Genomic DNA, 15,860 nt, shown 5'->3' on the forward strand with positions numbered 1-15,860 from the left:
ACACTCAGCAACCTACTCCAACGACAACAACGTACCAAATGCATTCATAGTAAACTCGACGCCGATATCTTGGCCGACGAACCTTTTTTCTTCATCAAAAAAGATGGCCTCCACCGACGAGCACGCAGACGCCATGGACGTCGAGGTGTCGCCCAAAAACAAGACGTCGGTCGAACACAACATCCATCAGTCGCTCGGCGCTATCAGCAACTCCGTCGAATCGCTCGAGATGCGCGCCGACCCAGACGCCCAGGCAACAGTCACCGACTTTCTCGATTTTACCGAATACCTCCCTTCCGATATGATGCGATCGTTGACCCTGATCGGCAAGCTCGACCAGACATACGGAGATGCATCCCTCAACGTGCACAACCTCACCTCAACCTGGGGCAAGCTCCCCAGCATCCCCGCCGAAGAGCGCCCGTCTCCTGTACAGTTGCGCGCCGAAATCTCGGATAGTCTCAACCATGCGGTCAGTTCGCGCGTCTTCGCGCACGCCGAGGCGGTCCGCATGTCCGAGAACGTGAGCCGTCACTATAATCGCGCAAAGACGATACTGGCAAAGTTAAAGGATATGCTGGAAAACTACCCGACTGAGGAACAGAAGAGCCCGGTGGCCACTTCCAAGTCCCCTCAACTTGTTAGGGCGCCGAGAATAATGCGCAACGGGGATGGCGAAAAGGTGCGACGACCACGGATACCCAGGATTACTGTTCCCGGCGAGGTGCTACCACCCTACGACCAGTTTGTGGCGTACTCAGACGACAGCGACGAAAGCTCTGAAGAAGACGACGACGAATCTCTTGGGCGCACGCCAGCTCGGTCAACGCCCGCACCCCGGATCAGGGTCCTCAAGACCCCCAAAGCCAGGCCACCAAAGACTCCAAAAGCTGCATCATCGCGCCCCCCTAAATCGGCCGCAACCCCCGCTACAGCCGCCACTCCTGCTGTTGTGCTGCAGCCTCCGCCAGAAAATGCCGTCATAGGAAGTGTGGATGCTCCCTGGCTTCAGCTGACGCCATGGGAGTTGGCAAGATTAAGGAAGCGTATGAAGAAAAACGCAACATGGAATCCTAGTGACACCATGATTTTGCGAGAACTGAAGACGCTCGGTCGTGGAATCGACGCTTACAAGGAGGCAAAAAAGAAGGCCGAGGACGAGGGTAGGGTGTTTGACCAAGTGCCTCCCGCTCTAGCCCCCGATGCCGAGACCGGCAACAAACAGATTCCGGAGGGCGCAATCAGCGCTGCCGCGCTTGCTTCGGACGACATCCAGCTGAGCAACAGGGGCATGAAGCTGAATGAGGCGAAGAAGCTCAAGCGAGAGTCGTTAGCCAAGCAAGCTGCTGAAGAGGCAGAGGAATCAGCTCGACAGTTTAGGGAGGCTGCAAGGCTTTTGATGTCTCATGAAGCGCCGCAGTCAGGGTCAGGTTCGAACAACGGTGCAGACCAGCCGAAATCCGCAAACAAGGCGACCCCCAACGCCAAAGCCAAGCCGAAGCCGAACGGCACCAAGCGCAAGAGAGACTCTGTTCCGGAGGCTGAGGCTGAAAAGCCCGAGCCAGTCGAGACACCGGCCCCCCGTCCTGCGCCGAAGCGGACCAAGACGGAGACACCGGTGCCGCTGCCTCATCTCAGAGCTAGTCTTGCCTCGCAGCCCCTGGCCGAGACCCCCATACCGCCTCCTGTTCTTACCCCGGGTGGCACTGCAGTTACTCCTAAGATGACAACTCCCGTGCCAATCCCGATCCCTGGTCAGGACGCTGCAGCCACGGCGACTACGAAGCCGGCAAACACCTCTGCGCCGGCGTCGTCGCCAACCGGTTCAACCGGGCAGCCTCCATCCGTTGCGAGCACTGGACCGGCGAATATCGTGACGAAACCGCCTGCGGAGACGCCCATACCTCCGCCGCTTTTGTCACCCAAGAAGTCAACCACCCCGATTCTTCCTCCAGTGCGCGATACTGCGCCCAGAAGGGAAACCAGGGGCGACATGGCAAAGAAAGGCCAACAGCAAGTGGAAAACCCCGCCTCGCTGCCACCGCAGCAGGCTCCGCAAACGCAGCGTTCGTCCTCTGCGGCCCCTTCCATCAAACAGTCAAGCTCCCGTGCGGCGACGCCGGGCACAACACCCGTCCCGGAAGGCCAGCGACGTCCCGGATCCAGAGGGAAAGCTACGAGTCAAGAGCCGCAGCCCTCGCTGGCCACTGACCGACCGCGTCGCGCTAGTACCGCGAGGAACACTCCAGCGCCAGAGCAGAGACAACCGAGCAAGAGGACTAGAAAGCCTGTGCCAGGTATTGTCAGCAAGACGAACGCTGGAGGCAGCAGTGCCGTGGGCAAGCGCAAGGCCGCGCCCAAAAAGAAGCGCGCCCAAAAAAAGGAGAAGGGTCAGCCAATCGAGATTGAGCTGGAGGAGGACGACGAGGGCAACCCGATCGATCCCAATGAGCCGCGGTACTGCGACTGCAACAGGGTCAGCTTTGGCGAGATGATTGCATGCGACAATGATGTAAGTACTCTTTGTCCAGCTTGAGTGCCTGGTGTTTCGTTTCTTTTCGTATGCTGACACGTCTAAACAAGAACTGCGATAAGGAGTGGTTCCATCTAGAGTGCGTCGGTATGACGCACATCCCCGCGCGTACGACTAAGTGGTATTGCCCTGACTGTCGCGTACGTTTAAATATCGGGGAGAAGGGCGAGATAAACGCTAGGGGAGTCAAGGCTTGAAGTAGGGCCGAGATACGGGATACGATATTTACAAGGAGTCGCATGGCGTTCAGGAGGACAAATGCTAGGAATGGCATGGCTCCCAGAGAGGCCCACGTCTCCAGAGCCCATCATGTTATGAAGCTAGTACTGTACAAAATAGACCTGTATCAATAGGGCAGCCCGTGTTCATATTTTTAGTGCAGCCATTGTGGCTCTTATAACAAGTGTTCGTACGCGATGGTCAACCTTTCAGTAACGTACCTCCCCGCTGGGATATCTGGCGTCGGTATGCTGAAATTTGGTGAAGATGCCTGCCTCATGGTCTGTGCGCCCGGATGCGCCTTCCCAGCGATGGTAACGTATGAGCGCAACCCCTCCTTCCTACCCCCCTATCTTCTTCTCTGATAATTGCGTTTTTGAACAGATTGTCATCTTGTTCTATCTCGTATTTCTCACGAAGATAGGTTCCAAGACGTCCCTGGCCGTTCCGTCTGCACTGGTGCCCACGTGTCTCTGTTCACTTATACGCGCCTTGCCCCCGCAGCGATATACTCCTTTTCTTTCCGTGTAGGCGCTTTCCACTTGCTGCCTTTTCGCGTATTGTTCGGATATCATGGGCATCGAACAGTGAGCTCAATTCTATCCACATCAAGTCATTGTTGGCTCTCTGTGGTCCCTTCCACTGACCTCTCCTTCAGTTTTTGGAACGTTGTCAACGAAACGGGTAAGGAGAGGTCGCTGGCTCGATGGGCTGCAGATCATCTCAAGGAACACGGGCGACCGCTGCGGATAGCCATTGACGAGGCCCATTGGAGATTCAAGAATATTACGGATGCGAAGGAGGCCGAAATTCAACAGAGTTCGTAACCTATCTCTTCTCCTGTCCCGTCCCCTATCACTTCGCGACCTCTCTTCCATTTCACGAGATGCGACTTTCCGTCTTCTTGGCATCAACAACCCCCGCTCGGATAAAGGGTTTCACTCTTAACAATGTTTGTGACAATCAAAAAATTCACCTAAAACATGCACAGAAAGCCCTGGTTCACACCCTCGGGAGAAAGCCATACTCGAACGCATCCTGCCGCTACTGCGTCTAGGTATCCAACTCCTTTTCGTTTTTGACGGCGAAAAGCGGCCGGGGGTGAAGAGGGGATCAAAACGATACGGTCAGCGCGAGGCAACCACTGCACTCCTCAAGGACATGCTTGACCATATCCTCGTGCCGTGGCATCAAGCCCCTGGAGAGGCCGAGGCCGAGTGTGCACTACTACAGCAGAAGGGCTTGGTCGACGCTATTTGGTCCGAAGATGGCGACCCGTTCATGTTCGGCTGCACCCTTCTGATCAAGGACCTGCGAAATGCCAAGAACCACAAGCTCAAAGAAGAAGCCCGATCCTTCGACATGAGGGATATCAGAAAAACGGGGCTGTTCAACAAGAAGAGCATTACACTCTTTGGGATGTTGACTGAATGTGACTACGCTCCTGCCGGGCTCAAAGGGTGTGGTGAGTCCATAGCTCGCCAGTTAACCAAGAACGGGGGTCTCGTCGAGGGGTTCTGGCGAATCCAAACAGAGGCCGATGCGGCTCGTTGGCGGACGCGTCTCGAAGAGGCGATAGACAGAATTACATCAAGTTCGAGTTTGAATTTCAACAAGGAGAGATCCAACATTGGAAACTTCCCTAGCCTCCAGGCCTTGAGGAATTGTCGGAACCCCACCGTCTCCGACGCAGCAACTCTTAACAGTCTTCCATTCTTACAGGGCGAATGGTACAGGACGCACACAACTGAGAGCATGAGGACGACGATTCCGTGGATGCAGGCACGTTTCTTTTCTCGAATGGCCACCATTTGGTGGGTGGAGCAATTCATACCCGTGACAATGAACCAGAGGTTTCTAAAGAACAACACTGAAGCACGCAATCTTGTGGCAAAGGTTGTGCAGAAACGGAAGGACGGCCCAACGACCTCTGTCGAGTTTGATCCGTGTCAAGTCTTTTTTGGCATTGAGAAGGCCGTTCTCATCTCTGAGGGAAACCATCTTCTGAATCGATGGGGCGAGCTCGATAGAAGGCGGGAAGGACAACCAATAATGAATGCAAAAGTCGATATGCTCGACGCGATTCTCAGTCAGGGCTTGTCTGACGCAGAGTTTCAACGTTGGCGAAAAGAGCCCAAGACGCCTCCGCCCAACAAGATTCATCCGGTACACCCGCCTCAAGACTCAAAGGTTCAACAGACGCCCCTCGGTAGTGATCTTTCCTTCGTGGAAAGCCTCTTCCCAGCTGGTACCGGTAGTTTCACAACGCCTTTGCTCTCGTTCAGCGCAGCTCCAGGGGGCGACATAGGTGTCCCACAGGACCTCCTGAATCAGCAGCAGCAAATCCTGGACGACACCCAGTCAAGCAAGAAGCAGACTCCCATCAAAGATACTCGCAGTAACAGAGATCACATCCAAGTCACGACCCCGATCCACGGCCGCCGTCGTCCAGGAACTGAGCATCGAGTCGACGGCCAGTCCTCGGGTACAGGTCATTCTTCCGCGTCAGATACCACAACGGTAAGAACACCAATCAGCCCCGACACCTTTCGAAGAAAGCGACTGGCGAAGCTCGATGCAGGTCGAGGCGGTGGCAGCACTACCGTTGACGCCAGACTTGGGAACTTCAGCTCCACACTAGACAAGATCTGGAGCCTTGACGAGGAGGACGACGAGGCAGGGGACATTCGAGGCGGCGACAGCAAGAAGAGAAAACTGGAAAGCTCTCTCGCGGAATACGCGCGGCATGCGGTACCTGGGGCACGAGGGAGACAGATGTTGCTTGAGATGGAGCTAGACTCCTCTCAGGATTCCATGCGGAGTGTGCCGGTCAGGACGAAAGGAAGCGTCCGAAACAACCCCTCTGCGAAGGATGCGCAGCCAGGCGCCGCCAAGCCGCTGGCGAGCGGCTGTGGTAAGGGAACGGCTGATGATCCTTTGGAGATATTGTAGCGGAGGAAGGCCGGGACCGGGTTGCCGTCTTGGGACAGAAGGCAGGTCAGCGAGTTGATAAGTATATATATGCTCGGTCGACGAGCGCGTCGGGGCCGTTCACCGGGCACCAGCACTTCTCATCGTCGGCTCCACGTCCGGATTCACCGGGGGAGTGTTTAACTCTTGGACCAAAACCCCGGGTATCACTGCAGTATCGCCAAGGAACTTGATATACGTGGCTTTGACGGGATGTTGTTTTAACAAGCTGGAAGTACGTCATGGGCTAGCATTTCAGAGCGAACAAATATGAGTATGACTCTCCCCGACACGGCTAACCATGATACTGTACAAGGTGACAGAATAAAGAACAAGAAACTGAGAAGCCGCCTCAAGCGGCGAGTTCGTCCTTTGACATTGCACCACCCCCTTCCCACGTCTCTCGGTAGCTTTACAAACATCAATCTGACCCATCCCACATGGGCAATGTACCCCCTCCCCCGTCCATTATACACTTTCGCTTGCTTTTTCTCCTCCTCCCAGCACCCCCCACTCTCGGCTTCACCTCCGGCCCTTCTTCGACGGTGGCGGGCTTGGCGACCGGGACACCGAGTCACTGTACCTCCTCCGCTTCGCACCCACAGGACTCCTCGAGCCCTTGCCCCGATCATCGGGCGAACTTCTCTTGAGCGACCTCTTTGGCGGAGGGCTTGGCGATCTCGACATCGAATCGTCGCGGCGGGCGACTCTAGCCCGGGGCGGGGGCGAGACGCTGGCAAGGCCCCGTGCACGGGGCGGAGGTGAACGGCTGTCTCTTGGCCCACGGCGCTCAACAGGAGAGCGAGACCGCGAGTCGTATGAGGACGCACGGCTCGGTGTGCGGCTAGGAGAGCGGCTGTCGTAGCGGGCGCGTTTCCGCGGCGCACTGCTCACCGACGAGCTGTTCCGCCGGGCTGCGCGGCGAACGTCTGGCCTGGGGCTACGGCCACGGGCTGAGCCTCGAACGGAGCCTCGGGCAGGCGGGGGGCTGGCCGAATAGGAGGCGGAACGTCCTCTCCGTGGCGAGGGAGACTTGCTGACGGATGGGCTGTTTCTCCGGGCAACCCGTCGAGGCGGTGGCGTCGCGCTGAGACTACGATCCCTAAGGCCATTTCGGGCTGGAGGGGGAGACCTAGAATAGCTAACTGAGCGGCCGCGTTTTCTCGGCGGGCTTGCGGAATAAGAGTCATCGCGGCGTCCTCTTCTAGGAGGCGTGACCGAGCGACTGTAAGAGCGAGATCGGGTCGAGCTCCGGCCCCGGCTGTAGGAGCGCCCTCGTCCGCGTGGAGAAGGGGATCTGGAGTCGGAATACTTGCGGTCGATAGCACGCCGGGGCGTGCGCGATCTTGACCGCGAGCGGGAGTATGACGAGCCGGTGTAGGAAGAGTAACTAGAAACCGACTCTGAGTCGGAATCGGCAGCTGCCGGAGCGGGCAAAGTCGGCTTGGGCATGTTCTGAAGATACTCTCTGGAAGCCTCTGTGAGAGCGCCCATGCCGATACTGGTGAAGTAGTTGATGGAGAAACGGATGTTGCGCGCGTTGTCGCGAGGGAACAAGCCGACGAAGCTGGGCTGGAGAATCTCATCCTTCATCCGCGCCTGGAGCTTCGCCATACCAAGCTCCTCGGCGATGTCCTGGAAGAGGATCTTGATGAAAATTCTGGAACTGCTAGTTGTCTCGTCCTCGTTCAAATGAATGACGGATAAAACATGCCAGCCAATGGCGTCGGTTGCAAGCAAATGCGCAAAGAAGCGCGCAATGTTGCGAAGCCTGTTCGTCTCGTAGCGATGGATTTTGCTGTAGTAGTCGGCAAACGACTCCTCAAAGAGACCAGTCCATAACCGGTTCAGCTTAGCGAAGCGCTCACCAATCAGACCGTGGAACTTGGAGAATGTTTTCTCCTGGGAGCAGATCTCGACAATCATCGACGGAAGTTCCGGTTCCTGGCCGGCCGGAAGATTGACTCGTAGCAGCTTGTGTACGGCTTCCTCGGGGTCGATGGACGACATGACTGTCAGGTAGATGGTGCGCCGCAGGTTGACCAAATCAGTGTTGGACTGGTCCTTTATTTCCATCGCCTTCTCCTCCTCGTTCTCTTCTTCCTCTGAGCTCTCGTCTTCATCATCATCGTCGTCGTCGTAGTCGCTGCCCTCTCCCAAGATTTCGGCCTTCAACTTTTTGTACGCCTCCTCGTGCTCCTCCCATTGCGGGTCGTACTTGAAGATGTTGAGGCTGTCTTGCACGTCAATCTCTCCGTCCAGGTCGACCATGTGTGTGATTTGGTCTTCCTCTTCCACCAGGTCCAACTCCTCCTTGATGGGCGGGTTGTCCTTGAAGTTATCTTTCCGAACCTGGAAGAGCACCTCGATCATGTACTGCACGCGCTTGTCGATGTCCGCCTCGTGCAATACATTCCTCAACTGGTCCCAGACCGCCAAGGCGATCGCAGGCTGCATGTCCTGCAAGTGCTGTCCCACCTCACGCATGAAGTTGACGGCGATCTCGACACTGTCGTCCGTCGGCTTGTGAAGGAGAAGGAGGAGCATTTGACCAGCGAGTCGTTCGTGAGCGACCTGGTGGTTTATGAGATGCGCCAAGAAGGTGGTAGACGAGACACAGACAGCCTTGTCGCTGCGCTTGAAGCCCTTGCGGAAGGACATGATGAGACGCTTGACCAGAAGCTCGCCGACGGCAGGCAGCTTCGTGTTGACAATAGCCGCCATGGCCGCAAAGACAGGGGTGAAGGGCAGAGACGCCGCTTGCGCCTTCATAATGGATCGACAGAACAAGCCGCGGCCCTTGATCAGATTCTCCCCAAACAGTTCGGGGACAATGTGCTTGATGTTGGAGTAGTTGACCTTGTTGATCAGACCGTTGATGCTCTTCTTCAGCGCCTCCCACATCAGCCTCTGGTATTCCTTGGAGCTCTTGTCGGTGATCTGGGCCTGCAGCGCCCTCAGTCGCGCGGGCGGGATGTATGTGCCTCCGGATCGCATGGACAGCAGCTTTTCGTATTCGGCCTTTGCGATGGCCTGCTTCTCCTCCTCAGTCTTGACGGGCGGTGTCGGGCGTCGCTGTTCTTTGTGAGCCGGTCGGTAGCTGTCGGTGCGGTCGCGATCGCGTTCTCTGTCTCGGTTACGAGGGCGCTCGTTGTCGCGGTGATGTCGACGGTCGCCGCCGTCACGATCGTCTTCAAGTTCGCCATCGCGTTCGCGCCGCTCGAGGCGCGGGGAGCCAACGTCTGCCGATGCCATCGTGCCTCGCTGTCTGTAAGTCCCCAGAGCACCTATCGAAGGTTCACAATCGCGTCGGGGGTCTTGCAACGTCAAGGAGTAGGCGGCAGGTTAATCGGAGATGCGTTGGTGTTGCTGGAACTCTTTTTTTTTCCTTGGAAAAAGGTTACTGCTTTGACGCAACTGGATCCTTGGGCAGGAGTTACCTAAAAATCCAAAGTGTGGCTGGGAACATCAAGACCCACCATTCGTCGGACGAAGCACGGGCCATGCGGCTGGAGCTGCCCAAGAACCGGGGACCTGCCTGGCTAGAAGTCAAGCCATTCATTAAGTCAACCGTGGCAGCTCCTTTTAGCGCAAGAGAAGTTAAGTCCAGTCCACAAGGCGCGCCGCCCTCATCCCCTGAAATCGCGACGACATTTTTCCCGATCGGCCACGGCAGCTACTACTGGCCTGACGTACCTCATCTCGATCCTCCTCTCTCCTCCCCCACGATCTTCTTCTAAACCGGCCACCCATTATCCAAAACGACGGTCATCGCTTGCACCCGCTACCTGCCAATTCTCTCTTCACGCTCCTTAACCCCCCCCCCGTCCAATAAATCGACAATGGTACGTTGAGAAGCCACCGAAGGAACCCGCATGCATCCCACATTACGCGCTTGCCTGTGCAGCAAGGGAGGAGAGGACACAGAACATCGCAACAGCTAGCTAACACATGCTTCTCTTTCTTTCAGAGTGGAACTCTCGTCGGCTTCGCCATGCTCGTGGCTGCCTCTGTGATCTTCACATACTACTCCATCTGGACCCTGCTCATGGTAAACACCCCTCCTATCCTGCCCTTTCTACAAGTGGCCAGCAAGGTTTGCTAACCACCCTCTGCGATAGCCCTTTGTCGATGAAGGCCACCCTCTCCAGAACTTCTTCCCTCCCCGCGTCTGGGCAATTCGTATTCCCGTCATTCTCATCCTCCTCGGTTCCGCCGTCGTCGGCTCCTTCTTGGGGACTGTCATGATCCGGAGCAACAGGAAGAAGGCCGCCAAGGCCAAGGCTGCCGCGAAGAAGAAGGCGTAAAAAACAGCAAGGAAATGGAAGGTTATTATAATGGCTGCTCGTCTCAAAGCCGGAACCAAGTTTTGGCATGGTTAGATGTCTGGAATGGCAAGGACATCAATGATGATTGCTTAGTAGGCATGGGTCACTGTGTGCACAAGAGCACCGAGATGGGTATCTAAGCTGGTTTTATTGGAGAATGAGCGCGCAGCTCACGTTGCCAGAAGGGCTACCTGCTCTGATAATCTTCAAGGACTTATACCCTAGACCAGGGAGAACCCCCCAAAACACCAAATAAAGGAGTGAGTGGCACGACCGGCCAAGTACATGTAATGCCCAATGATCTCAGGCCTCAGCCTGCACGTGTCTTGTTGCACATTTCTAGACAAAATCATGGCGCAAATGACTACTGGTCTAATCTAGCTCCAAACGCCTCTTGGATCGTTTCTCAAACTCTCTGATCGGCGAAGTCGAGGACTTCGCAATCATCCTCAAAGAAGCCATCTTCGTCCTCCATGTGTCGTGCTCCACGTCGACGGCGAGTCGTAACAACAATCTCATCGCCGTTCTCTCCACGATGCATCACTCTCTCCATCGATGACAGTGGAAGCGCACGATGATCATCCGAGATGTTGAATTCATCTTCTGAAATCGAGTGGTGTCCTGTGTCAAGCTTGACAAGGTTGAGAGGCTGGCCAAAAGCCCATGGTTGCAACGAGTCCGTCGCTACAGGCGTGTGCCGGGCACGCGAGCGTTGCTGCCGCTTCCTCTGCTTTGGCGTCGCCTGATCCTCCAGCGCAGTGTCAGCCATGAGAGCAGCTAGCGAAGGCGGCAAAGCTGCTAATTGACCTCCATATTCGTACAGAGACACGCGTCTGTCGGTATGGAAAGGCTGATACGGCGCACTGGACTCTATCTCGGCCTGAGGGATAGAGGCTTCAGCGCTTAGGTCGGTTTGGAGCGGCCTAGCTCGCGGGTCCAGGGTCAGCGTCTTGCCTGCGTCCATCTCTCTGTCGGACAGATCCAGGTATTCGTCGGAGTCGATGAATTGTCGGACTGCAGGGGACAAGCCATCGATAGGCAGAGCGGGAACTTTGAAATCCTTATAACGAAGTCCCCGAGGCGTTCGCTGCTTGCTGGTCGCGGTTGACGAGCGACGAGTCTTGGACGGGAACGTACGGACGAGGCCGTCGCCGACGACGTACAGTGTATGGTACTTTCTACCAGTAATCCACACAACGCACGACGAGCCTGGGAGCGTTGAGCTTTGTGGCAGAGACACGCGGTTTTCTCCTGTGTGACGCAGCTGGTTTATGGCGACGCCGGTCTTGCCCAGGGAATGGCTGATGCTGGCAGCGATAGCCCTCCCACCTACGCTTGCAGAATCGACAAAGTTGCCACTGCCCAAGCCCTGGGCATTCACGCTGCTCCTACGCGGCCTAGTGATCAAAGGCCTGGCGGCATGATAAGCTGCGCCAAATGCGCTGGAAGCAATCGAGACTGCAGAGCTGGGTGCGTCCGAAGAAGGAGCACCGTTTTCTTCTGTTGCCTTGCGACGGCGAGGTGGCGGCCAGGTGAAGGCACTGGAAGGCATGTCGAGAAGATGAACGGTTCCTCTCTCGGTGACCATCGCAATCCGTTCCCCGTTCGGTTTCGACCAGGCAACGTCGACAATCCGAGCAACCGTCATCCGCGAAAACTGCGCAACCTGGCGAACTCTTGGGCCGACCGCGTTGTTGGCAGCCGACACTTGAAGAGGCGACGACTTGGTGTATTGGATACACATCAGATCCCAAACCGTCTGCACATCACCCTTGCCGCTAGCCGTGAAAAGAGACAGTCCCGTGGGCGAGAAAGACAAGAAGCTGCAGCCAAGCGGCGACGCGAAGGTAATGAGGGGGTGCAGAGTTGTAGAAGTTGGCAAGCTGTCCATATCCAGAATAGAGACGAGGCCGGGATCCTTGGTCACCGCCTGACCAGGTGTGCCATGTGTCGGTGGGAATTGAGGCGCATCGTGACGGGGAGGATACGAACCAGCCCACTGCTGAGCTGTTAACGGAGGCGACCTAGACTGCGACGGAGGCGTCTGGTTCGTGTTCTTGTTCCAGTATGAGTTCCAAGCCTGCAGTCCTTGCTGGCCGACCCATTTCGCTCCAGAGATCAGCTCTTGCGTCGTCTCGCGCATGATCTTGTTCACCATGCTCTCAGCCATGGGAGAGTCAACCGAACCGGTGACTGGGGGCAGTACAGGCGAGGTCACCGAGGAGATGCCAGGAGCTTTGCCCATAACGGGTACCGGGACTTGGGCCCGGAGTGCAATCTGTGAAGAAGCCGCGGGAGGACAATAGGCAATCCATTTGCCGTTGAGTGACAGTATCGGGGTTTGCGGGTTGGGTCGTGGGGGCGCCGGTGAGTGGCGCCTCTCTGCTTCCTCCGAAACCTCGCCCCTAGGAGGTTGCTGGAGGCTGGTCCAGAGTTTGCCAACACAGCCGAACCGGCTGGCACCCTCGTCGGAATCCGGGATGGAGCGGTAAACCCAGCACTCTCCACTTGTGCCCGAAGCCACAACGATGTTTCCGGCATCAGCTTTGATGGTGAATGCACCCGTGGGAGGTGGTGCCTTGAAGATCGGGCTGGTGACCGGGGTCGAGAGAGGGACCTTGGGAGCCTGAAGAAGTACGTCGACTAGCTTGCCAGTCTTGAGTGAATACAGTTCGACTGATGTCTGGTAGAACTCGATAGCGGGCGTGAACCGTCCGGAGGGGCCGCCCTTCTGGCTGCCGTCTGTTCGAGGACTGCCAGGTGTGTCGGCTCTGTCTTCGGCAACGCGATCGTTCGCTGCCTGGATCGCGATCTCGGGAGACGTCTGTGGCAGCACTGGGCCGTGAATGACGATAGCGACGAGCGGGGAGTTGTCGACCTTGCTACCGGGGTTCGACCACGGCAAGATTTTGGCGTCGTAAACGCCTCCTCGCAGTCCTTTCAGACCGGCGACACGATCCAGGCCGCGCTTGCTGACCGAATAGACTTCGAGGCCACCCTCGTAGCCAGCCAGCGCGACGTTGTCCGATCCCGGCACAAACTCAGTGTGTGTCGAGGGAAGCGTGTCAAAGCCGAAGTAGTAGCCTTTCTCGCCGGCCTTCATACCGGCCTTGGAAGCCATATCGAAATCGATGTCGGGAGCACCATAGAAGTGCGGCTGGGCCTGGTGGGGGAGTGGGGGTTGTGGACCGACTCTGGCGTGGGACAGCTGAGATTGCATGGAGCTGCGACGGTATGCTGCAGCTGCAGCCGGTTGATGGTAGGCCTCGAGTGGGAATTGGGCGTCCATCTGGAAGCTGAGGGGCCGCTTCATGTGGTTTGGCATGCTGTTGGGAGGGGAAGGGGAGGCCGTTTGGGGAGTCAAGGACTGGCGCTGAACGGCCCATCCGTGGTGGAGGCGGCCAGAATCCTCGTAGGAGGAAGGCTGGGTGGGCGGTGACTCGCCCATGAGACTGATCAGGTTGCCTGGAGAGCCGGCGAGACCTCCTCTTGCCCAGTCTTGGTTTGTGCTCGCAGCTGAGGCGGAAGTTGTGGAAAGAGCATCCAGAGATGGCGAGATGGTGGGGTGCCCATCGTAGGGAGACGGGCCTTGTGCTATGGGTTGAATGTCGGGAGAATTTACAGGAGGCGACGATGCATCGGACGGAGGACTCTTGGAAGGACTACCGTTTCTTTTTGGGTTGTTAGACTGTTGTCACGACAAAAGGGGGGGGGGGGGGAGCAACAGTGACTCAACGCCGACTATCGCGGGGTTCCAAATAAGAGCAGGGGTGGAAGGGGGAAACTTACGCGAACTTGCCCGCGGCGAGTTTCGTCACCGCGGCGCTAACTGCACCATCTTTCGCGTTCTTCCTGTCCTTCTTCGAACCTGTATAGAAAGAGATGATGAGTATGCGGTTCTTATGAGGATTGCGGCGCGTACGGGGCATAAAGTTGGAAGAGGCGCCCGAACTTACTCGGCATTCAAGTGGTGTTGCGCCGCAGTTGGAGCAGTCTCCTGCTCCAAGGACCTGCGTTTCCGCAAGGCAGCTTCTACCTGTTTTATGGAAAGGGCCGAGGTGTTGGATGAGAGAAGAGTCGTGGATAGCGGCGGTCAGCGGCTCGGTATCGTCTTTTGGAAGGTTTTCGAGGGTTGCAAAAGACAGAGTTGTCGGTCTATTAGGGGATCGCGCCGAGTCGACCAAAAGGCGGCAGATGACTTCGGATGACGAAAGTGCCGCAGGTGCTGTGGAAATACTTTGTAGAGCGACGGCTATGTATGGCAACTCAAAGGCGGACAGAAGCAAGGCAGAATATGGCGGGTGCCGTTAAAGCAAGGTAGGTAAGATGGACGGTGGTTGAAAGTGTACGAATGAACAGAAGAGAGTTGAAAGAGCGGCTTCCTTTCCAGGCACAGCCAAGGTGGAGAGGAAGAGAGACAGATTACTAGGACGGCAAATGAAACATCTATAGAAAGAGACAGAAAGAGGAAAGACGTGACAGGTCGTGACGGACGTGACGTGACTGATTTGTTCACGGGAATAGCTGCTATTGTGGTTCGTGGTTTGTGATGTTGGTGTTGATGAGTCGAAGGAGAGAGCACGGGGAAGAGTCCAGTGTCGGTGTCAGTGAGGTCAGGCAAGGTCCGATATGGATCCCGCTCAGTGCGGGTAGGTGGGCTGGGCTTGCTTTGGTACGTGCTCCCCGCCATCAGCCATCAGCCAGCAGCCAGCTGCCGTACCTAGGTAGGTCCTGGTCTGGCCGGGATGGATCTTGGTCAGGTACCTCTGGGTCTCTCCCTCTCCCTCCCTCCCACTCTCTCCTCTCTCTCTTTCTCTCTCTCTCTCGCACTCTCTCTCTGACACCTCCACCACCCCTCCATGGCGGCGGCGTCTAAGATAAGATACCGGTGGGAGACCTTCCTTACTTAGCCAAGCAGCAGGGCACCACCTCATCACATTACACTGTCACCATGGAACCGACAGAGTGACAAACCACCCAGGTGGTTTGTTCGACATGCAAGAGGCCGGTAACTCTGTCAACTCTCACTCGCCAACAACAGCGACTAACTACGTACCCTCATCTTCAGCCATTACTGGCCGCCCGATGGGTGCGGGGTCTTCGCGTGCTTTCGTTCTCTTCCATTGCTCTCTCATCCGACCCCCGAGGACGGCGCGGCATCCCCCAATCCAATGTCCCCTCCAAGCCACCCCTCCGCGCCCTCCATCTCAACCGGTCAGTTGGGGGAACCAGAGCCAAGGGGGGGCAGGGATGTCGAGTGCAGACAGCTTGCTAGATTTGCCAGGACTGGGGGGCTGGACTGGAGGGGGAGGGGTGTTCGACGGTGTTGGGAGACACCTCCAAAGCACTGGCATTGTCTCCGTCCTGCGACTGCGAAGTGAGAGGTTCCAAGTGGGAGGTATTCCTCGGCTTCAACCACCGCCGCTCGGTACCTGCTGGCAGTGCGCATCGCGGGCAACGCGCAGGACGCAGTGCGGATACAGATACCTACAGATACCGCGTACCAATCTGGGCCCAGCTTGCATTGGACAGGGGGTTGGGACACTGATCCGGGGGGCCTGGTGTTTGTACCTTGACATGTCCCTCGGCGTATCTCTGCTGCGACGTTTGGTTGCCGGACAACTTGGGCATGACCTCATCAGCTGACGAAGGGTACATACTATGGGCCCCGGCTGGACCGCGTACCTTTTTGGCGCAAGCACGGCAGGCGAAGTGCGTTCCTACAGAGTCCAGCGGGCGTGGGTGCTCATGTTCTTGACACTCTGCACGCCCTGGCCCATTCTGTCATTGTGTGTTCTACTTCTGGATCA

The 15,860-nt window shown here is 56.8% G+C and overlaps 6 protein-coding genes across 6 annotated transcripts; 4 read left to right on the forward strand and 2 right to left on the reverse strand.

The window, feature by feature from the left end:
* Positions 1–103: 103 nt before the first annotated feature.
* Positions 104–2,730, forward strand: ColSpa_04222 (uncharacterized protein; the record flags this gene model as incomplete). The annotated part of the gene is made up of 2 exons (XM_049270434.1): positions 104–2,512; positions 2,698–2,730. 2 exons carry the CDS (start codon positions 104–106, stop codon positions 2,728–2,730), a joined length of 2,442 nt encoding a protein of 813 aa, XP_049126391.1.
* A 595-nt stretch (positions 2,731–3,325) lies between these two features.
* ColSpa_04223 (uncharacterized protein) lies at positions 3,326–3,579 on the forward strand (the record flags this gene model as incomplete). Its single annotated transcript, XM_049270435.1, has 2 exons — positions 3,326–3,339; positions 3,411–3,579. 2 exons carry the CDS (start codon positions 3,326–3,328, stop codon positions 3,577–3,579), a joined length of 183 nt encoding a protein of 60 aa, XP_049126392.1.
* Positions 3,580–3,913: 334 nt separating this feature from the next.
* ColSpa_04224 (flap endonuclease GEN 1) lies at positions 3,914–5,704 on the forward strand (the record flags this gene model as incomplete). The annotated part of the gene is made up of 1 exon (XM_049270436.1): positions 3,914–5,704. One exon carries the CDS (start codon positions 3,914–3,916, stop codon positions 5,702–5,704), a length of 1,791 nt encoding a protein of 596 aa, XP_049126393.1.
* Positions 5,705–6,244: 540 nt separating this feature from the next.
* On the reverse strand, positions 6,245–8,977 carry ColSpa_04225 (pre-mRNA-splicing factor CWC22; the record flags this gene model as incomplete). Its single annotated transcript, XM_049270437.1, has 1 exon — positions 6,245–8,977. One exon carries the CDS (start codon positions 8,975–8,977, stop codon positions 6,245–6,247), a length of 2,733 nt encoding a protein of 910 aa, XP_049126394.1.
* A 739-nt stretch (positions 8,978–9,716) lies between these two features.
* ColSpa_04226 (dolichol phosphate-mannose biosynthesis regulatory protein) lies at positions 9,717–10,029 on the forward strand (the record flags this gene model as incomplete). Its single annotated transcript, XM_049270438.1, has 2 exons — positions 9,717–9,773; positions 9,844–10,029. The coding sequence occupies 2 exons, from the start codon at positions 9,717–9,719 to the stop codon at positions 10,027–10,029; spliced, it is 243 nt and encodes an 80-aa protein (XP_049126395.1).
* A 427-nt stretch (positions 10,030–10,456) lies between these two features.
* Positions 10,457–14,013, reverse strand: ColSpa_04227 (uncharacterized protein; the record flags this gene model as incomplete). Its single annotated transcript, XM_049270439.1, has 3 exons — positions 10,457–13,712; positions 13,840–13,918; positions 14,007–14,013. 3 exons carry the CDS (start codon positions 14,011–14,013, stop codon positions 10,457–10,459), a joined length of 3,342 nt encoding a protein of 1,113 aa, XP_049126396.1.
* Positions 14,014–15,860: the final 1,847 nt, after the last annotated feature.

The sequence above is a fragment of the Colletotrichum spaethianum genome (genome assembly GCF_022836535.1).
Source record: "Colletotrichum spaethianum MAFF 239500 DNA, contig08, whole genome shotgun sequence".
NCBI lineage: Eukaryota > Fungi > Ascomycota > Sordariomycetes > Glomerellales > Glomerellaceae > Colletotrichum > Colletotrichum spaethianum.